Here is a 22,011-nt window from a genome sequence, read left to right as displayed (position 1 = left end):
TTGCATTGTGTCGTTTTTTTGTTCGTGACAATTTGACATGACGCCTCTTATTTACTTTAATGCAACTTTATTTTAATACATATTTACATTCATTATAAAATAGATTTAATTGGGTAAAAGAAATACATTGTATTTTGCTTTAATTGTGAGTTTGACCTATACATATACAGAATATTCACATACGTTTAGTTAAGTTTAGTTTAAATGTAAACAATAAATGGGCATTAATTAGGGCAGTGGTGACTCATTGGTTGAGGCTCTGGGTTACTGACCAGAAGCTCGGGGGTTTAAGCCCCAACAATGCCAAGACACCACTGTTGGGCCCTTGACCCTATCTGCTCCAGGGGCTGAAGTATCATGGCTGACCCTGCACTCTGACCCCAGCTTAGCTGGGATATGTGAAAAATAAATAATTTCACTGTATATATGCAGAAATGTATAATGTGTGACAATAGATCAATTATTATTATTATTATAAACATAAACAGGCATAGGTAAACATTAAACATAGGAAGACATATAAAAATAAGCTAACAACCAGTGTTGGGTAACGTTACCTTTAAAGGTAACTCGTTACTCCTTAAAAAAATTAAATTAATTAAAATTGCTTTACTTTTTTCTCTCCTCCACTTTCTCTTCTGCTATACATTCCATACGAACACGTCATGCATTGCAGACAAGAGACAGTACAGGTCATGCTAGCTACTGTACAACACAATGTCAAACAACATACTAAACAAACAGATATTTAGATAGTAGGTCTTCACATCATATTTATAATGAAGGGTCAATATGAATAATGAAGAATAGTGACTGTGTTCCCTAAAGCAGTGAAGTCTAACACTTGACCTGCATCATATCTGTCATCATGTGCCCATCGACAATGCCAGAGAAAACTTAAGATGTTTTTCAGAAGTCAGGATCAGATTCAGTGAGGAATGCCAGTCTAACATGTTCAAGGAATGTGTCTGATAATAAAAGAATATTTTCACTAAAGTCATCTCAGAGCTCGCTTGTTTTGAGTTGATCCACGCTGTGTACAGACGCCACTGGTTGATCACATACAACTCCAGACGTGCATGTTGATACAACTTGAATAGAATCGTATTTAATCAGTGGTGATTTCTCAGGGCCAGTAAAGTCTTCTCTGCTGGCCTAACATGCCAAATAAATACAGATTTTTCATCCTTTCATTCTCAATCACCTTTTTGCCTATGTATTTTTAACTGCTTTCCACTCTTAAGTAATCTACAAACAAATAGAGAAAAACTAAAAGTTTATCCAGTCAGAATTTATTCCTTGATGCTTACAAGTGAAGTGTGGCAACCGTTTCACAAATCCCATGTCTGAAGCGGCACATGAGTCTGAGCTGCACCCCCTCAGGCTTCAGAATCTCCTCAGAATCCCTCAACAGTGCAAATGAATGAGAACTAAAGTCAGATTGTCAGAGTCATCAGCCAATCACATTGATTATTTGTTCTTGGTGGGTGTGATCTTTAGGATATGTCCCGGTTGAGGCCCTCTAGCTGACCTTGAGAGACGCAATCATGCTTTAAGTGATGTAATCAAGAGTTAAAAGAGTAAGATCAATCTGTCTGACGAGTCGGCTGTCATCACTGCTGGTACAGCTGTTGAGAAAGAGATCCTTATGGATTAAAAAACACAAGATGTTCTTCATGACAGTGTGATTGATTCATTTATTAAACATGAAAGGAGAACTGATTTTCACATCAAGTAAATTGGTAAGGGCTTTTTGCATCGTTATAGCAACATCAGGAGTTTTCTAAGTGTAAATTAGGCTGCTGGAGCATTCAGTGTCCGATACATTTGGGAAAAGTAGTGCTGCTCTCTATTCAACTCGGAAAGTCGGTTTTTACAACTTCCTACTAGGAAAAGTGCAATGGATGCAACTTGAAGTCAGAATTACAACTTGTAGACTCGTGCAGAAATACTCAACTCTGATTTTGGCCAGATGCAGGTGCATGATGTCACACAAACATGTGGACACTCAGGGAGATACACAAAGTAAGTGATAAACATTCACTTTATTAAGTAACATCGATAAATGAGTTTATTTCCACATTACATGATATTAAAGCTTGTTTAACAATCGTCTGCAGAAACAGGTGTATAAAACATTATAATCTCTTCTGATAATCGTACACCTGAAGCACAAATGCTAGCGCTAGCATTGTTTATCAGTTGGGTTGCTAGGAGACGTAGCCATTGTTTATCAGTTGGGTTGCTAGGAGACATCTCTAATGAGAGTCAAACCTCTGCTAAGCTCACGGTAGCATTGCAGTTCTGAATATTGGGAAAGGGATGCATATATGGTCGGAGATATCAAATGGGAATATCTCTCATCCAACTGGAACAGAACGCAGTATAACCGTGTACCTGGCGAAACAAAATGTATTGCAAGCAACATTTAAATTGCAAATATTATTAGATAGATTTTTCCAGGTATTATAGACCTCGTTGGTAGATTCAGATGAAAAATGATGATTTTTGAATGTCTGTTCGTGAGACAAACAGTTTCTCAAACAGTTAAAGTTAGGCTTGCTTGAGAATTAAGTGACGTTTCAAGTTCTGGTTTTCGTGTGTGGACGTGTATTTAAAATGTCAAATGATATTATTAGTTAGCTGCGACATAATATATGATGCCCAAAGGCATGCGGTGTCTTATTCATTGTGTTCTCTTAATGGCATGAATCACATTGAAGGCCTAGACTGTAAATGCACGGCCCGCCTCTGAATTAATGCTACCAACATGTCATAAAAACTGATTGTTTCATGAATTAAACTACTTGTTTATTTAAAAAAAAAATAGAATATTTTTAGAAACTAAGACATTTTCTCTGCATACACAATCGATGTAGAACGTTGCTTGGAGCCTCTGATCTAGGGTCAGTTTTTCTCATCCCATTCTCCCAGTTACGGGGAGCTGTAACACAGAGCAGTTCGGCTGCATAAGTCAGTGAAGGATTATACTGTGTTCCAGCGCAGGTTCCCCCCAGAGAAAATATTTCACAACACTTATACGAGTCTGTCTCTGTCTGTCTGTGTTTGTTTGAGAAGCGTGTAGTTTTCTGCTAATTTGAGAGCAAGTGTCTCATCTCTGACACATTGACGAATACTGCCCCCGTCCCAACAAGAACATCAGCCCAACCGTTTCATCCTAACTGTAATACCCTCTTTTGCTCAGCCCTGCGACGTCATTTCAGACACAATTGATCAGGGATCTTGTTAGAAATACTTCAGCCACTCATTTTAATGTTAAGACTCTTTAAAAGGATCTGCAAAGATTATGAAGATGAAGACACATGAAGATTTTGATTGTAAAGGAATTGTAGTAGTGTTTGATTGCGCAGGAAAGGATGTTTTGAGTTCTTAAAGTTACATTGTCACACAGAACAATTTTACTTCAGAAGTGGATGTTATTACCCTTTAAATTATCCCCGTAATGGTTTCTTTAAAGCTATTAAGGGTGTAATTTGTGCATCACTAATGGCACCACGCGGAATTGCAAACATAGTGACTGTAGTTTCAAACGCTCTCCTCGTCTTTCACGGTTGGCCAAACAGATCCTGCCTTAAACACCAATGCTCGAGGCAATATTGCTGTGTCAGACTGGTCAGAATGCTCAAACAAACAGAGCAATGTTTTGATAGAGTCACAGTGTTTACACTTTTCGGAGGAATCAGCCTTTGAACTTATGGTTGGCTATAGTTGAAATTATTGAAAGAATTACACATTTCATCTAACGTGAGTTTCAGGTTTGTAGGAGGGGTTTGTATTAACCGATTGTATCTGTTTAATTCAGATCACGAGAAGACTGCATGCGAGCACCACAGAGAATCGTCACTGGCTGCCTCCTCTGGTGGATACTACTTCTTCCGACCGCGTCCGGCCGTTGGGCAGTATGTGCCCACCTGTGACAGCTATGGCGCTTACGAACCCACGCAGTGTCACTCCAGCATCAGCCAGTGTTGGTGTGTGGACGGCTCTGGACAGGAAATTCCCGGTTCTAGAACGGGACCAGGCAACAGACCCATGTGTAAGCACACAGACCGACTAGCAACTAGAATGTTACATCAGCACCTTAAATGACGAGCCCCTTCCTCTTTCCATAGGTATTGACCACAATGTGGCTCCGCCCATCATTGGCCCCACCCCGAAGCCTGACATCAACCCATTGGCTCCAGGAGCTAACATCTTATTCGCTCAGAGCGGTAAGATCGACTACATCCCATTGGATGGATCCCGAATGAATAAAGACGAGGCAAAGACCATGGTGCACATACCAGTGAGTTGAACTTTCTCCCAGAGTGTGTTATGAAGCTGTTTATCTTCTCGAACTTTTGATTCGGACTGTGTAGGTCAAATATGCTTCTGTAGAATATTATACACAGAAATATGGTAAAATGTAAATTTGCTGCCATTGTAACCCACACCAACAGACACAATCTTCAGTCATGACTCAGCATGTCACATTCCAGGAAAACTAGAAAACAAAGGGACACGTTTTTTCCTTTGTTCTTTAAAAGCTGGTCACACTGAGGCGGCTTTGATTTTACACTCAGTGTGGGTTCTTCAGAATCTTTGGAGACAATTACACAATTCTCCTTCCAGATATTCAGTCACTGCAGTTTGTCTGATCTCTTCAAACTGACCATTCAGTCACTCAACTACATCAACTGCTTTCCTGTTCAACATGGGCTTTGAAAAATAATGTCATTACTATATGTTTCAATGTAAAATGGCAATTTGTAAGGGAATAAAGTGGGCCAGAAAAGTTAATGTATAGAAACACCTGCTTTTATGGTATTTAAAATTGCAACATTGCAATTCCTCCCATCAATGTCTCTCCGAATGCTCTGTTTACTCCCCTTATGCTGGCTCTGTCTTGACTTTCAGCTGTAGCGTTTGCTTTCCTCTGTATCTGCAGGGTAAAGTGGTGATCGCTGTGGCGTACGACTGCGTAGAGAAGATGGTTTACTGGTCTGACATCACACAACCGGCCATCATCAGAGCAAACATGCAGGGCGGCCAAACTACTGATGTCATCAAAACAGGTGTGTGACTGAGCCCAGTTTTAGGCATTTGAAGTTCTTTTGTACTTAACACAGCATCTAAAAAACATGACGCTCATGCGCAAGACACTGAGAGAAAAAAACATTATGCCGCACAATGGTTAAAGATGTCCATCTAGTGAGTGTTAACATAGGAAAGCAATTGAAAAACAGTGCGGATGGACTCAACGTGATCGGGGTGAACAGCCTGATGTTGTATAAAAAACACACATTTCTCATGTTTCCATGAACAGATCTGGGCAGTCCTGAAGGAATCGCGATTGATCACATGTCCCGGAACATGTACTGGACTGATTCCATACTGGACCGAATCGAAGTTTCAAGATTAGATGGAAGTCATCGACGCATCCTCTTCGACAATGACCTCATCAACCCACGACCTATCGTTGCTGACCCCAGCTACGGGTATGTGCCCTACTGTAACACTGTGACATCAGAGATGTGTTTGCTGTGGAAAACATACAAATTATTATGATTACTTCTTAAATAAAACCAGTAAATCTCTTTCCTGGAACTCAGACACCTGTACTGGGCCGACTGGAACCGAGACGGACCCAAGATTGAGCGCTCCAGCATGGACGGTACTGACAGAACAGTGCTGGTGAAAGATGACCTGGCGCTGCCCAATGGATTGACCTATGACCCCCACACCAGACAGCTCTGCTGGGCGGATGCAGGTCAGAGATCATTTAATCATTAATATGATAACAGTTTGTTTTGAATATTGCTTTGAATATTGTAATAATTCAGTTCTTTGCTCTGTAAATATATGGTAGTCAAACTACTACCTGGTGATTTATTCATCTCGAAGAGCCAATAAAATGTTAGTATTAGGGCTGTCGATTAATTCTATAAAAAATACCATGTTAAATTAATCATGCGCTCGATCTGAAGTTCTGTAATAAGGAATGTTCCCACAGTCAGAGAAATTCAAGCTTTATGTACCACCTTGAAGTTTTAATGCATTTGTGGCAGTAGGGGGCAGTCAGTGCAACTCCAGCTGTACAGACAACACGCCTCGTCAAACCAGCGAGCGCAGCACAGTCTTCTACAGAAGGGCTTTTGTGCTCAAAGACAGCTGGACTGAGCACTTCAGAATTCAGCGATCTCGAGACGTGCTTTAAAGGTTTTAAACTACATTCAACTTGATACAGCACACTAAAATCACTGCGCTGAAAGCTAGTGAGACCCGGTGCTACGTAAGATTAGATTGTGGAAACAGTTCAGTGGGGAACTACAACTAAACCGGTGCAGTTTTTGGGCAATGCCGATCAGCAAATATCTTTTTGTATTTTCGCTCTCTTGATTTACAATATTTATGTTGGTTTTAGGCACTCATAAGTTGGAGTGTATCGATCCGTTCTCACGTCTCCGGAGGAAAGTGACGGAAGGGATTCAGTATCCATTTGCCATCGTGTCTCATGGCAGAAACCTTTACTACACCGACTGGACAAGGTATTTTAAATGCTCAATTTGACCATTTGAAATGAATATTTGTTTACAAATGAGCACGAATTATGTTCATTCATCTCTGTGGACCGCTCTCAGTGGCCGTTCAAATCAAACACGTTATTGCATTAAAAAAGCAAGATGCATCGCTACAAACAAGAACAGATTTCAGAAATCTAGACGTGTTTTTAAAAGTTGAAGTTCTTTTAACTTGACACGGCGTCTAAACAACGTGACGCTCCTGCGTGAGAAGCAGCAATCGAAGATGTCCGTCCACTGTATGTCTACATAGGTAAACAGCACATATGAAAACACATTTAGTGCGAACAGCCCGTGTGGATTGTTCCCAGGATTGATGGACCTTTTGGGAGTGTGTTCAGCACCCACATTTGGAATGTGTGGGATCCCCTGACCTGGTTAACCTAAAGTTCAATGTCTGCTCACTTCAAGTGTTTATGAGGAATTTATGATTTGTTTGATCATTAAACCAGAATGTCTTCACTGGCGTGGCGTGTGTGCACTTTCTGGTTTATTCTAATCATTTTTTCAATGGAATGTCACAGGAAATGTGTTGTTTTTGTTGCTAGGGAAGCAGTGGTTGCCGTGGATCATCATGATGGGATGGAGGTGGAGGAGTTTCTTCCTCAGAGACGGTCACGTACATATGGCGTCACGATCACATACCCACAATGCCCTCAAGGTTTGACATGAGATTATTAGAACAGGTTTTTTTCTGAAGGAATCAGCTGGGCAGCAATAATAATAAAAAAATAAAAAAATAGAGTGAAAGTTTGAGGTACAATATTTTTCTAAATTGGAACAAAAATACAATTACAGATCAAATGTTACAGCAAAAAAAAATTCCAGTTTTTCCCTGTTATATTTTTTCCAAAGATAATCTTTCTAAGTCTAATGTAGCCAAGTGGAGAAATTTGTATGTAAATGAACTCTAATCATAAATTGGACGTGGCCCCCTTTAGACCGGAGTTTTGTTAGAAGCGTGAGAACATACATTGTGCAAGTGATTCCCAGTTATGTTGATCGGTTGATAATTGTTTGGGATGCATATGGATCACATGTGTGGAGTTTGACCACATTATGGCACACATGTGAGAACTGGCCTCTACCGTATTTCATTTATGTATTTCACTACCGAATATCAGTTTCTGCATTTTCTTTATTTTTTTTAAAAACGATACGGCCCGTCGACCGCTGTTTCTTCCTTTTTTAAAACAGCTGTCAGATAAAACCCCCCAAAGTAGTTGTGTGTCCAGTGTGGTGATGTGCAGCTCACTGGCTAGATTTTAGTTTCCAGGAGTGGGGTTCAAACCCTCGCACTAATCTTACATTTCTTTATAAGTTTACCAAAACCAAAAATAAATTGCATAAAATCGTGGAAAAGACAAAAATAGAATATTTAACCCTTATGTTGTGTTCCAGTTATTTTGACCCAGAAGACTTTTTGTCTTTCGAATCGTTTTTTTTTTTTACTTAATCCAATTGGAATAAAATAAAGTTTAGTATCTGAAAACACACACACAAATTGGACCATTTACTTTACATTTTTGGTTTTGTTTTAATTCGCTTTTTAAACACTTGTGTTCCCGGTTAAAATGACCGACCATTGGAAATAAATGTATTAGACTACAAAAAAACTGAAATATTGTTCAGGTGCATCACAATCCTTTAGATGAACACATATGTGGATGTGTGTTTGCTCACACAAAGACACACACACACACACTCACACATGCGCGAACGCACACACAAACACTACACAAGAGTTAAGGATTACCAACACAGTGCTGCCGTACATACTGCTGTGATATTTCATTAGAATTCATTCATGTTCATTTCAAATGTGTTTCTAACATGTGACTGTTTCCCGCAGGTGTGAACTATTGTTCTCGTGATAACGCAGGATGTTCACACTTATGTCTGCCGCGGCCGGGCGGCTTCACCTGCAGGTGTCCCGATGCCAGAGACGGGTCATGTGTGGAAGAGGGCGAGAATTTCTGAGCCAACCAGTTTCTGAAAGACTCAAAGAGGAAATGATTTGTGTTCTTTATGACATATCTCCCTCACACTCGGGTGGAGAGCATCAACATAGATTAAGACAATGAGAAAGATATATCTGTGACCATATCGGTATTGACCAATGTTTGGGCACACATTTATACCGTGTGTGTGGTTCAATCATTTTGATTAGGTTATTTACAGTTATATTTTACTCCGTTTTTTCAAATATTTTATTTAGTTTATTGTAAATATCAAAACTATATAGTCATTATATGATATATATTTCCTCGATGGTGCTCGGAGGACCATGGCCCCCTTTCAGTTTGTTACCCTCACATGGCCCATCTGTATGGGTCCCCCAGTGCTCGGGACTTTACAGCCCCAGATGGGAATTCACACTCATTGTTTACACATTGCATGACTGGACAGCGGGTGCAGTGGATACAGCTGGATGGAGGAAGAACAAGAGAGACAGACACTAAGATGGAGACTGTTCAATTAAATCATTTTTTTAAAGTAAGAAGGTTTTGGGTTTTTTCCTTTCATTTGTTCTTCATAAGAAAGTTTCCGATCACCAAAGTCCACACTGAACATTCAGGCCTTTGTTCAATCTGGTGTATTTCTTAACTGTTAAACATATAACATTTAAACTTCCTTTATAACACATCAGACTTTCACGTTTAGGGCTGCTACACGTCCAGAATCTTTTTGCATGTCCTGGAAAAATGGGACTTAAAATACCTTTTCTCGATGCGTCACTTGTGCACACTATTCAAGGAGAAGAAACTCATCAAACAGGCTCTCCTAAACAAATCATTAGAAAGTCTGATTCATTTAAGTGAATTGGTTCATTTGAACGATTCATGTTTATGAAGCTCTCCCAAACCAACCTCTCCGCCTCATATCAATCTCGTTCTGATGAATCATGTAGATGAAATCTGTAAAAGGATGATTCATTTAACCAAAGAATAAATCAAATACAAAAGAGACAGGTTTTTAATTTCAGAGTAGTATATTAATATAACTGATTCTGTTATCAGTCCTGTCCATGTTCCAGTATTAATGTAGCATACTCATATCTTTACAATATCAATGTTTATAAAGTACAGTGTCAATCTGGAACATTTGTTTCAAGCACATTTATTAAAGTCAATTAACATCCATCTGGTGCTGATTTACTGTAATGACCTGCAAAGATAAATGCCAAAAGTAGTTTTTAGAGTAAAACACTTTGTTGGCAAAGCTAAACTGTGGTGCGTAAACATAAACGTCTGTTTAAACAAATGGTGCTGTGGCCAAAGAAATCCCTTTCATCTTGTCTGTTTAACAGGCAGATGTGTGGAGCATTGCATTAGTCCGTGCAGGAGTTGACAAACTCTCATCAGGGTGTCTTTGTGCGATCAGGACCAGCGCACCAGGATTCTGTCACCATCTTCAACAGAGTAAAACTGCAGCGGCTTTAGATCGTTATCAATCTCAATCTCTCTGTCGGCCATCTATACATGACAATACATTAAAAGAGAAAGGAATACTCTCTGATTACTTTGTCTACAAATATTATGGTGTGGTTACTATGGGTATGTCTGACTAGCATGCTACTCAGTATGCAAATGTGCAGTGTGCATGAAATACCTCAAACAGGAAATGAATGACAATAGACAGAATACATGTACTGTGCAGTATGCTAGTAATCTTTTTTTTTTTTGAAGGATTTGTGTGTGCTTTGTACAAGTTGGAATTGAAAAGGACAAAACACAGTATTTAACGGGGAAGGCTCTTTGAGTATCCGTGTGTATGGTGTTTTACCTTTGCACAGGTGTAGGCGAGCTTTAACTCCGCCCCTGGTAATTTGAGCAGTCGGTGCAACAGCCCCTTCACCTTCTGTACAATCATCGACCCTGAAAACAGCAGACAAATACATCAAATAACAACCGCAACATACATGTGTCCTAATTTAGTCTCTCAAGTCTGGTCCACATTGCAGCTTATTCTGTGCTCTTACACCCAGAAAATTAGAAACAGTCAAATAGGAACTGGCGGTGTATGTTTTGCCACAGAACCGTGCTCGGTCTCTGTGCATGCCGTCTAAAGATGAAACTAGTTGGCATGGTCTGTTGCAAGTTTCACCTGGCAGTTTCTTCTCTATGGGTTTTCTCTCTGCGTCATCTGGACAAACAAACGTTATGGCTGAAATAAAAAGAGAAACATTCAAAGATATTCCCATCATGATCATGTGCTTCGTGTTGAGTATATTTGGAGTGCTTTGATGGCAGATTCTTACTTAATAATTGATTTTTTAATGCAAACGGCTTCTGTTCCCTCAACTCGCTCTCGTCTGGAGGACCGTACTCTGGACAAACACACAAATGATCGATGCTGTGACATTGTGTAATCAGGTGCGAGTGGTTCACACGGAAAGAGGAGTGTACAGTGAGCCAAAGAGAACACATTTAATGTGTAAAATACAGCTATACGAGCAGGGGTTTGAACCAATGAGATTTCAATATGGGTGGAGCTACCTAGCATGATATCTTAGAATCAAGCTAAACTGTCTTGTTGCGAGACTGGAGTGTTAAACTCAGATTAACATGGAAAAGATGTTTTATTGTGTTGTGCCATGTAAATCAAAATGATGAGTTTACGCAGGTGTTCGTCTGCGGAGCGGGTCACTCACTCTGTATGAGGGCGAGGTATCTCGGGTGTTCTGTGTTAAACTCTGTGCTCGGGTGATTTTTCTCCGGGTCACAGTGACCACCCGCCTGCAGCCACGCCAATCCAAACATCTTACAGTAATCCAGCTCGGCTCCTCTCCTCTCATCTGACAGAACCTGACAACAGACATCACACCAGATACTGCCAAATGATCACATTATTTAACATTTCTGAAGAGCGGATATAACAAATCAGAAATATAATACAATTCTTGCAAAAGGCATTTTAAGTGAGTCGGTGAGATTCATTTAGTAACTTCTCCAACTAAAGTGTGCACTCAAAGATATGAAAAACACACACACACACACACACACACACCTGTCTCATGTCGAGTAGTTCCAGTTGACTCAACCGAGCGATGAAAAGCTGTCGAGCAGTCTCATAGTTCTTCTCTTTCTGTAATAGTGGATTTCTTCTGCAGGACAGCTGAACCAAACAGCTCAACTTCTCCAACTCATTGACTACACTCCACTACAGACAGAATCAGACGATGCTTAAAATCTCCTTTATTTGCATTAATATGTACATTTATAACTTTACTTCTTATTACCTCTGAAATGTTGTTGTCATCTAGTAAAAGCTTCTTCAGTGCAGGAAACAGCGCCGTCTTGTTGCCTTCACATTATGAAAACAATGCAGGTATGCACACATTATAAATCAAGAGCCGTGTAAGGAAAGATATAAAGATCCGAGGAGTTTTAAACACTCTGATACCTGCTGAAGCATCACTGAACTGAATAACAGACACACCCGTACAGGACAAGTTTAAGTTCTCCAACCTAAAGTTTAAACACAATTGTTACATTTAAATACATATTCTGAATATATATATATATATGGAACTATAAATGTACAGTGTGTGTGTGTGTGTGTGTGTGTGTATGCATGAGAGTATGCGTGAGTATTCATGAGAGTGTGCGTGTGAGTATTCATGAGAGCGTGCGTGTGCGAGCGTGCGTGAGAGTTGTGTGTGTGAGTGTGTATGCATGAGAGAGCGTGCATGTGCGAGTGTGTGTGAGATCATGCGTGTATGTGTGTGTGTGTGTGTGTGTGAGAGAGAGCATGCGTGTATGTGTGTGTGTGTGTGTGTATGCATGAGAGCGTGCGTGTGCGAGCGTGCGAGTGTGTGTAAGTACGAGTGAGTGTGTGTGTGAGAAAGCATGTGTTTATGTGTGTGAGTGTGTGAGTGGGTGTGTGAGAGAGCATGCGTGTATGTGTATGCATGAGAGAGCGTGCGTGTGCGAGCGTGCAAGTGTGTGTAAGTGCGAGTGAGTGTGTGAGTGAGTGTGTGTGTGTGAGTGTGTGTGTTTGAGTGTGTGTGCGTGTATTTATCACTTTGTGGGGACCAAATGTGTGAGAGTGTGAGAGACTGTGCGTGCATGTGTGTTTGTGAGAGGTGTGCGTGCAAGTGTGCGTGCGAGTGTGTGTAAGTGCGAGTGAGTGTGTGAGTGTGTGTGTGTATGTGTGAGCGTGTATTTATCACTTTGTGGGGACCAAATGTCCGCATAAGGATAGTAAAACCCGAAATGTTTGACCTTGTGGGGACATTTTGTCGGTACCCATGAGGAAAACAGCTTATAAATCATACTAAATTATGTTTTTTGAAAATGTAAAAATGCAGAACGTTTTCTGTGAGGGTTAGGTTTAGGGGTAGGGTTAGGTTTAGGGGATAGAATATAAAGTTTATACAGTATAAAAACCATTATGTCTATGGAAAGTCCCCATAAAACATGGAAACACAACATTGTATGTTTGAGTGTGAGAGAGTGTGCGTGCATGTGTGTGTGAGAGTGTGCGTGCAAGTGTGCGTGCGAGTGTGTGTGTGCGATATAAAAACCAGTTTGTGTGTGTATTTATATAAAACAACATATAGTTTATTGTATATATACAGAATATATGTTGTTGTATACATATATAATATTTAACAATATATACAACAACAACAACCTTTTATTCTTACCTGGGTAAATGTGAGATTTCTAGTGCCGTCTCCTGAACGATCCGATTATTGGACAAGTCCAAAACTTTTAGAGTCTGTAGCACACTTACAGGTCTGGACAAAAATAATTTTAATAAAATGTAATAATCAATCATTATGGCAACATCCACACAAACTCTTTTATTTTTTTTTAATGCATGAATTATGTTTGTGACTCGCATTTACAACTGAATGCCGTTTTCCTCCACCAAATAAAGGAGTGTTTCCAAAACGGTCTCATTACTGCATACTTCAGAAAACAATGTGGATGTGGCCTGAGATATCCCAGACATACCTCACTAATTCTGTGATGTCATTGTCAGCAAGATAAAGCTCTTCTAACTGCTGCCACATGGGGGCGCAATGAAGAACCTGTCAATCACAGCAGGGTCAGAGGTCAGCTGATGTAAAGCGTTGTTTTTACTGTCAACATTTCAGCCGTCTTATTGAAAAGATTCTTTCCTGTACACATTCACTGACTGACCTGAGACCAGGTGAGCGCACAGCTTTTGACTGACAGCACCCTCAGACGGGAGAAGGCGGGGCTTAAACTAGTGGGGTCACTGGAGAGACTCAGCCTGTTGTAACTACAAGAGATTGTAAAAGTGACGCCTGACATCACTGATGCTGTGTAGATGATTTATTAAAGGTTATATCACGGAAAACGTTACTCACCTGAGCTGCAGCACCTGCATCGACTCCAACTGTTGTGTAATCTCCGCCAGCACCTCCCACGAGCTCAACAGATTTCCAGAAAGATCCAGAGACTGAGCAACTGAGAGAGATATAGTTAAAGAAGCTTCATATAGAGCTGTTGACAATGATGTCAATTTGTAGTCAAGCCCAGAAAGGCTCATTTGTTGCTCATTTGTAGTCCTTAATTAGCATTGTGCTAGCAACATGCCTATTTAAAACACACAGTAGCTTCAAAATTCACAGGTATGTCTGTTTGTTTTTTATGTTGTAGAACAAAACATGAACATCTCTTCAAATAATTTTAACCACAGGCCTTATTTTTCTCATAACTCTAAAACTGCCATTATAAAACCCATTAGATATCATGGCTCAAAAATATTACGAATTGTCTTCCAGGATTTGGACTACAACTTGAACCGCTCTATTGAGTCTTCTTACTGTTGTTGACCTCTAGAGCCTGTGTGAGAATATAAATGTGCAGACAGTGAAGGATACATGGTGTGGTCTTTCTAATCTCATTCTCCGGGCCCGGACCAGATACCTCACAACTCCTCAGAGCGATTTCTGTCAGGTTCTCCACCCTGAAACAACGACACAAATAAATAAAGCCTGACGTGACTATTATCAGGGTCCAAGGAGTTTGGAAAAGCGGAGAAAATAGATCTGTCTGAGTAAGTACTCTAGTTCCTTGCAGATAAAGGACTAAACGCATTTCCATCCGCTATTTTGAGTTGTCCAAAAAAACTACTTTTTCCTTCTTCTAAATCGTTTGTATGAATCGCACAATATTTTGCATGTATGATCATCTAGAGACTCCCATGACAAATGTCACAGATATCATTTTGATTTGTCAAACCGTTAAAGGGACAGTTCACCCAAAAATTACAATTCTCTCATCGTTTATTCACCCTCATGCCATCCCAGATGTGTTTGACTTTCTTCTGCCGAACACAAATGAAGACGTTTAGAAGAATATTTCAGCTCTGTAGGTCCATACAATACAAGTGAATGGTGACCAGAACTTTGAAGCTCCAAAAAGCACATAAAGGCAGCATAAAAGTAATCCAAAAGACTCCAGTGATTTAATCCACATCTTCTGAAGAGATATGATAGGTGTGGGTGAGAAACAGAGAAAACATGAAGTCCTTTTTTACTATCAATTATGCTCCCTGCCCAGTAGGTGGTGATATGCACAGAGAATGTGAATCGCCAAAAACAAAATAAGAATGTGAAAGTGAAAGTGGAGGTTGATAGTAAAAAAGGACTTAAACATTGATCTTTTTCTCACCCACACCCATCATATCACTTCTGAAGACATGGATTAAACCACTGGAGTCGTATGGACTTTTGTTGCTGCTCAAACACTTTTAGGGCAGAAAAAGACTAATAATGATAATAATAAGAAGAAGAAAATCAGTCCACATAAATAGTATTCCAGCACTCTTTGGACCCCTAAATAACACACATCGGAGACTTACAATCATCCTAAATATGAATGTACAATAATGTTCAAAACGTTCCTGTGAACAATGTATAAAAAGTCCATATGCATCCTGATTTATTCATTGCAAATCATTTTAAAAGCTTGCTCGTACTGCACCAACAAAACACAATTTAAAGTGCTTGTGGAAAGATTAGCGGCATTATTTCCCGGTTTCTGTATCCAAATGATTAACTCAATCAGTGATTTCTTTTCAAATGAAAATGTCACGATCAGTGTTAGAACTCATACGCATCCTGTTTTCTTTTTCATAGTGGTGTATTACAACATGCCTAAGATAATAAAGACATTTGTGTACGCGTGAATGAGCACAACTTTTCTGTTGGGGAACGTTTAAGATTTTTTTACACATCAATCATTTTTAAACCCTGTTTTGTTCTGAACTGTAACGTATAATCAAATCTATGTAATATAGGGTCAAATCTGATCGCGTGTTTAATTGAATGAGGCCCTTGATGTCTGAAAAAGCCACCTCGCTGAGAGAATTCAGCAGCACAACAGATGCTTGAAAAAGTCTCACCTCTGTTTCTGCTTAACGGCCTCAAATCCGACCATCATGACAGTTTTGGTGCAGAACTTAAACTCTTCTCCAATAGCTTCTTCTAGTTCCACCTCATAACGCTGCTTCAAGGCAGTCAGGTAATCCACGCCAAAACTGGCCTTTTTGGGACGAACAAACGAGCCGCCCGTCGGGTGTCTGATGAGAGAACAAACAGAAGCTTTGCTGTTTATGTGCTTGAAAAGGAATATTCCAGGTTCAATACATTCAATTCCATTGTAAGTGTCTCACTGTAACTTCAATTTGTGTTTTTTATTTTAAAGAAAAGGAGGGATGAGAAGAAATTTATTTTGTGGTAATCAATATTATGCCACAAATGCTGTGGACGGAGCTTCACTTGTATGAGTCAGTAGTTTCCTTCACTTTTTGAATTTGCATGCCATCCGCAGTTAATTGTGATAATAGATAAGATTTTTAGCCCAGGTGTGCCATATCATATCATATACATATATACATATAAATCAGCTTATAAACAAATATAGAAATGACATCCTATTTTAATAATAATTTAAATATAATATATTACTCAAAAATCCATAATTACTGTTGCAATTTATTTATTTTTACTACCCGCCGTCATATGAACAACCTGTCGGTCATTATACTGGTTTAACTTTCATGAATTTTAAGTGCACTGAACAGATCGTCATCAGTTCAGGGAGTCAGATGTTGATTCAGTAACCGTTCTGATTCAGTGAGTCATTCAGCGAAGATTTTGTCAGACCGATTCAAAACAGAAACTCGTTAGCCTTTTAAAAGAATCTGTGGAGCAGAGGGGGGCGGGGCCGGGCTAGAATGTCGCACGCCCGGTCCCCAATCGGCCTGATGGGGCGCGTGAGGGATAAAGGCAGCCGGTGACGACGGTTCAAGAGAGAGAGAATTACGGGCATGTCCGTCGTGTGTGTTTGTTTATGTTTGTGTATTTTGAGTTCAGTTTGCATTCAATTATGATTTATGTTTACAAGCCGGTTCTCGCCTCCTCCTTGCCCATCCTTAACCGTGTTACATTGGTGTCTAAACCCGGGAAGGACTGCCCGGATGCGGGGAACGGCCGCCGTCCGTGGGGCAAGTGGGGACTGGATACCCCAACCGCCTGGAGTGAGGGAGCCACTGCCGGGGGCGGAGGAGTGCCCTGCCATCCCCAGAAATGTGGAGGGGTCGGGGTATCCAGTCCCCGCATCCGGGCGGTCGGGCTACTCCCCTGGGTGGACGGCAGTGTCGAGGACTCTGCCACGGGCATCCCTCCTCCTTCCCGGGTTTTCGTAACCAATGTAAGGGGGTTAAGATGGGCAAGGAGGCGGCGAGAACCGGCTTGTCAACATAAATCATAATTTATGATCCTGCTTCAGCTGGTAGCTGGTTTCTAGTCAAGTCAACCTTTACTTATAGAGCACATTTAAAAACAACAGAAGTTGACCCAAACTGCTTTACAGATCAAACAAACAAAATATATAAAAACCTTTCAATACCACATTATGAATGAATCCATTTCAACATATTCAAGGATCTGTTCAAAAGCCACAGAATAAAAATATGTTTTTAAAGAAGATTTAAAAATGGCTACTGATGAAGCTGAAGGGAGATTATTCCATAGATTAGGACCAATCACAGAAAAGGCTTGATCACCCTTAGATCTATAACGGCAACGAGGAACCTTCAATAGAAGGTGATCAGAAGACCTGAGCGCTCTGGTGGGGGAGTGAGGGTGCAGAAGGTCACTGATATATTGGGGCGTGACACCAGATAGTGCCTTGTAGACAAAAATCAGAATTTTAAAATCAACCCTGAATTTCACAGGAAGTCAGTGTAGAGATGCTAAAACCGGGGAAATGTGATCCCTCTTTCTTGACCCTGATAAAAGCCTAACTGCTGCGTTTTGAACAAGCTGTGCGTGGGATAACGCAGTTTGGGGCAGACCAATGAACAATGAGGTGCAGTAGTCTAACCTTGATGAAATAAGTGAGTGGATCACAATTTCCAAGTCTTTATGGGAAAGAAAATGTCTTATTTTAGCGATTGATCTCAGGTGGAGAAAGCTACCCTTGACAACAGCACTGACCTGCTTATTGAAAAGTAACAAGGAGTCTAAAATCACTCCAAGACTCCTCATATGATCTAGTACATTCGACGACAGAGGACCTAACTGGGCAACCAGGCCAGGTAAGGAGGACATGGAGGAACCTAAAATTAGAACTTCAGTTTTGCTTTCATTTAATTGTAAGAAACTGTTTGCCAGCCAATGTTTAATATCTTTGAAGTAATTTAGGGCATTCTCAGATGAACAGTTCTTGTCTATATATAATACAATTGGGAATCATCAGCATAACAGTGATACAACATGCAGTACTCCTGCAAAATAGAGCTCAGAGGAAGCATATACATTGAAAATAACAAGGGTCCTAATATTGACCCTTGAGTGACACCACACTGTATTAGAGCTGAGGTAGAAGAAAAAATACCTACATTTAAAGTGAACGTCCTTTCTTTAGATAGGAGCAAACCACTGATGGGTCGTCCCCTGGATGCCAACCACACATTCTAGACGATTGAGGAGAATATTACGGTCGATAGAGTCGAACGCGCCACTGAGATCTAATAAAACGAACACGACAGGTGAACCTGAATTCATGAAGAGTAAAATATCATTAGTGACCTTCAACAATGCAGATTCGGTGCTGTGCCAGAAACAAGTGTTTGAAACCAGACTGAAAACCACGGTAGCTGGTTTCTAGCTGGTCACGTGCTGGTCCATGCTGGGAAACCAGCTTAGACCAGCTACCAGCTTGTCATACCAGCTCAAGGTGGTCAAGCTTGTTTTTGGAAGATGGTAGCTGTTCTACCAGCTCATGATCATCTTGGACCAGCTTTCATGTTCCATGAAGCTGGATTTTCCAGCAGGGATTGTATTTCATTTAGACTTGGGTTAAAAACTTATTAATAAAATGATTTCTTTTTGCTGTGGATTCAGAAGTGGCAGGCTGCAGGAAATACTGATTTTGATTCAGAACAATTTGCAAATGAATCATGACTCAAACTATTTGTGTACTGGTTCGACTGATGCACTAAAAAAAGCCAACTCAAAGGAACGATTCAGTCATAAACTGGATGCCAATATGAGCAAGTTTTACTCAACACAAGCGGTTTAGGTCATTTACAGCAAAGCATATCAAGAAAAATGTCCAGGATTTATGCTATGACATTTTCGACCCTGGGGAGATCGGTTTTAACCTTCCCTGACATTCCCTGGTTTTCCATGACCATGTGATATGCATGTGAGCACCTGCAGGTGAAGTATCGGACTCCTTCATGGCTTCCATCATGTTTCCCTCTCTCTGGATTGTCCCACTCCACACCCAACCACAAACCTGCAGAAAGAGAACTTTAAATGGGCTATGAAGAGGGCTTTAAGCAGAATCAAAATATTAATTTAGTGACATTAAGGAATGAGAGGTCACACATACCTGCGGTGGGAGGAACTGTCCCTACATAACGTACTGTCCCTCTCTCTCCATCACAGCTCACTCGTCTGCCCACAGCATCCTCTGGCACGTCCCGAGTCATCATGACATCATCAGATGATGCAGATCTATATGAAAACACGACAGACGAATAGATCCTCAAATCCACCTAGAACACCAAATCCATGTGTTAATGAGACCGAAAGGTTTAAAAGTGTAATAATTTAAATAACTACAACCTAAAGTTTAATTATCTCCAATGCACTCTTATCTTTGGCAGATCTGTGGTGTTTGCAAACCATTTAAACAGACAGATGTACAGATCTGCTCATACGTCTACACACCCTTTGCACAATATTTATCATCGTTTACCAAAATTACAAGGATAATAAAATTGCATTTTGTTATTTTATTTAGTACTGCCTTGATAAAGATATTTGGCATAACACAGAGTTGAAGTCAGAAGTTTACACGCACTTTAGCCAAACACATTTAAACTCAGTTTTTCACAATTTCTGACATTTAATGGTGGAAAACTTTCCCTGTCTCAGGTCAGTTTGGATCACGATTTTATTTTAAGAATGTGAAATGTCAGAATAATAGTCGAGAGAATGATTTATTTCAGCTTTTATTTCTTTCATCACATTCCCAGTGGGTCAGAAGTTTACATACACTTTGTTAGTATTTTGCAGCATTGACTTTAAATTGTTTAACTTGGGTCAAATGTTTTGGGAATCATTCCACAAGCTTCTCACAATCAGTTTCTGGAATTTTGTCCCATTCCTCCAGACAGAACTGCTGTAACTGAGTCAGGTCTGTCGGCCTTCTTGCTCACACACACTTTTTCAGTTCTGCCCACAAATGTTCAATCGGATTGAGGTCAGGACTTTGTGATGATCACTCCAATACTTTGACTTTATTGTCCTTAAGCCATTTTGCCACAACTTTGGAGGTGTGCTTGGGGTCATTGTCCATTTGGAAGACCCATTTGTGACCGAGCTTTAACTTCCTGTCTGATGGCTTGAGATGTTGCTTCAATATATCCACATAATGTTCCTTCCTCATGATGTCATCTATTTTGTGAAGTGCACCAGTCCCTCCTGCAGCAAAGCACCCCCACAACATGATTCTGCACCCCCATGATTCACGGTTGGGATGGTGTTCTTCGGCTGGCGAGTCTCACCCTTTTTCCTCCAAACATAACGATGGTCATTATGGCCGAACAGTTACATTTGTGTTTCAACAGACCAGAGGACATTTCTCCAAAAAGTAACATCATTGTCCCCATGTGCACTTGCAAACTGTAGTTTGGCTTTTTTATGGTGGTTTTGGAGCAGTGTCTTCTTCCTTGCAGAGCAGCCTTACAGGTTATGTCGATATAGGACTCATTTTACTGTGGATATAGATACTCGTCCTCCTGTTCCCTCCAGCATCTACGTTCATCTCTAGGAGACAGAATGCGTCTCCTTCCTGAGCGGTATGATGACTGCGTGGTCCCATGGTGCTTAAACTTGAACGTGGTACTTTCTGGCATTTGGAAATTGCTCCCACGGATGAACCAGACTTGTTGAGGTCCACAATTATTATTTTCTGAGGTCTTGGCTGATTTCTTTAGATTTTCTCATGATGTCGAGCAAAGAGGCACCGAGTTTGAAGATAGGCCTCCAGTTCAGTACACCTCTTATCTGAAGAAGGCTTGACATCATAATCTGGAATTTTTCAAGCTGCTTAAAGGCACAGTTATCTTAGTGTATGTAACTTCTGACCCACTGGAACTGTGATTTAGTCAATTAAAAGTGAAACAATCGGTCTGTAAACAATTGTTGGAAAAATTGCTCGTGTCATGCACAAAGTAGATGTCCTAAACCACTTGCCAAAACTATAGTTCGCTAATATTAAATCTGTGGAGTGGTTAAAAAATTAGTTTTAATGATTTCAATCTAAGTGTATGTAAACTTCTGACCTCAAATGTATATACATGTATTTAATAAAAGCCCTAACACTCCTCGAGCTCCTCTTGTGGCAGGATAATAATCTGTACAAATTCAATTTTGTTTATTATATTTGTAAATATATCTGTTAGGCAGCTTCTTCGGGTAGTGCTAAATAATAATATAAAGAAAAACCAATAAAAATATCCTCGATCTCTTATTTTTAACGGCTACATCTTACGGATTTTGCATCGTATGATCACAACAATAGAAATGAAGGCAGATGTGAGAAAGATAAACACATCTTAATTAAAGTATTTAAATCTCACGACGAGATGCTGATATTTATATACTGACAACAACAAAAACATGAAGAACTCATACAGAGAGAATAGTGGCACTTAAGACAGCACATGTAGTTGAGTATAATAAATTACCGCTATATAGCATGATCTATTATCAGAACGTTTAATAAAAAGAACAAGACACAGAATAATGTAAATAATTAAGAATGACAATAAAAGTGTGTCTGCATCGCTTACAAGACCGGACGTGACGTCATGAGCTGCAGAGCCTCATGTGCGCCGATAAGAAACAGCAGAAAACTGCAGTGGA

At 40.1% G+C, this 22,011-nt stretch overlaps 3 protein-coding genes across 4 annotated transcripts in view; 2 read left to right on the top strand and 1 right to left on the bottom strand.

Moving 5' to 3' along the window:
* Positions 1–8,582, top strand: part of LOC127632522 (nidogen-1-like) — a 35,600-nt gene extending 27,018 nt beyond the window's left edge. Inside the window, exons 13-20 of the mRNA XM_052111143.1 lie at positions 3,824–4,057; positions 4,134–4,306; positions 4,949–5,075; positions 5,327–5,498; positions 5,613–5,770; positions 6,425–6,548; positions 7,130–7,242; positions 8,434–8,582. Coding sequence (XP_051967103.1) covers positions 3,824–4,057; positions 4,134–4,306; positions 4,949–5,075; positions 5,327–5,498; positions 5,613–5,770; positions 6,425–6,548; positions 7,130–7,242; positions 8,434–8,561 — 1,229 coding nt within the window. The 3' untranslated portion in view covers positions 8,562–8,582. The remainder of the gene's footprint in view (positions 1–3,823; positions 4,058–4,133; positions 4,307–4,948; positions 5,076–5,326; positions 5,499–5,612; positions 5,771–6,424; positions 6,549–7,129; positions 7,243–8,433) is intronic.
* LOC127632538 (guanine nucleotide-binding protein G(I)/G(S)/G(T) subunit beta-1-like) overlaps positions 1–21,685 on the top strand; it is a 285,363-nt gene extending 263,678 nt beyond the window's left edge. The window contains exon 12 of the transcript XR_007969106.1: positions 20,418–21,685. The gene's annotated coding sequence lies outside the window, so the exon portion shown is untranslated. The remainder of the gene's footprint in view (positions 1–20,417) is intronic.
* tbce (tubulin folding cofactor E) lies at positions 9,909–21,959 on the bottom strand. 2 transcript variants are annotated; one of them, XM_052111151.1, is made up of 17 exons: positions 21,939–21,959; positions 19,469–19,634; positions 19,288–19,372; positions 15,969–16,145; positions 14,443–14,528; positions 13,927–14,026; positions 13,736–13,838; positions 13,547–13,623; positions 13,234–13,326; positions 11,988–12,052; positions 11,824–11,888; positions 11,592–11,744; positions 11,236–11,389; positions 10,843–10,911; positions 10,689–10,748; positions 10,368–10,459; positions 9,909–10,057 (listed from the first exon to the last, which is right to left on the bottom strand). In XM_052111151.1, exons 2-17 carry the CDS (start codon positions 19,569–19,571, stop codon positions 9,962–9,964), a joined length of 1,578 nt encoding a protein of 525 aa, XP_051967111.1. In that variant the 5' UTR covers positions 19,572–19,634; positions 21,939–21,959; the 3' UTR covers positions 9,909–9,961. The 2 variants fall into 2 exon arrangements, with proteins under 2 accessions (XP_051967111.1, XP_051967112.1); XM_052111152.1 differs by lacking the exon at positions 21,939–21,959 and adding an exon at positions 21,834–21,912.
* Between the last annotated feature and the right edge of the window lie 52 nt (positions 21,960–22,011).

This window comes from Xyrauchen texanus, chromosome 39, assembly GCF_025860055.1.
Source record: "Xyrauchen texanus isolate HMW12.3.18 chromosome 39, RBS_HiC_50CHRs, whole genome shotgun sequence".
NCBI lineage: Eukaryota > Metazoa > Chordata > Actinopteri > Cypriniformes > Catostomidae > Xyrauchen > Xyrauchen texanus.
This window is presented reverse-complemented; position numbering and strand designations above follow the sequence as displayed.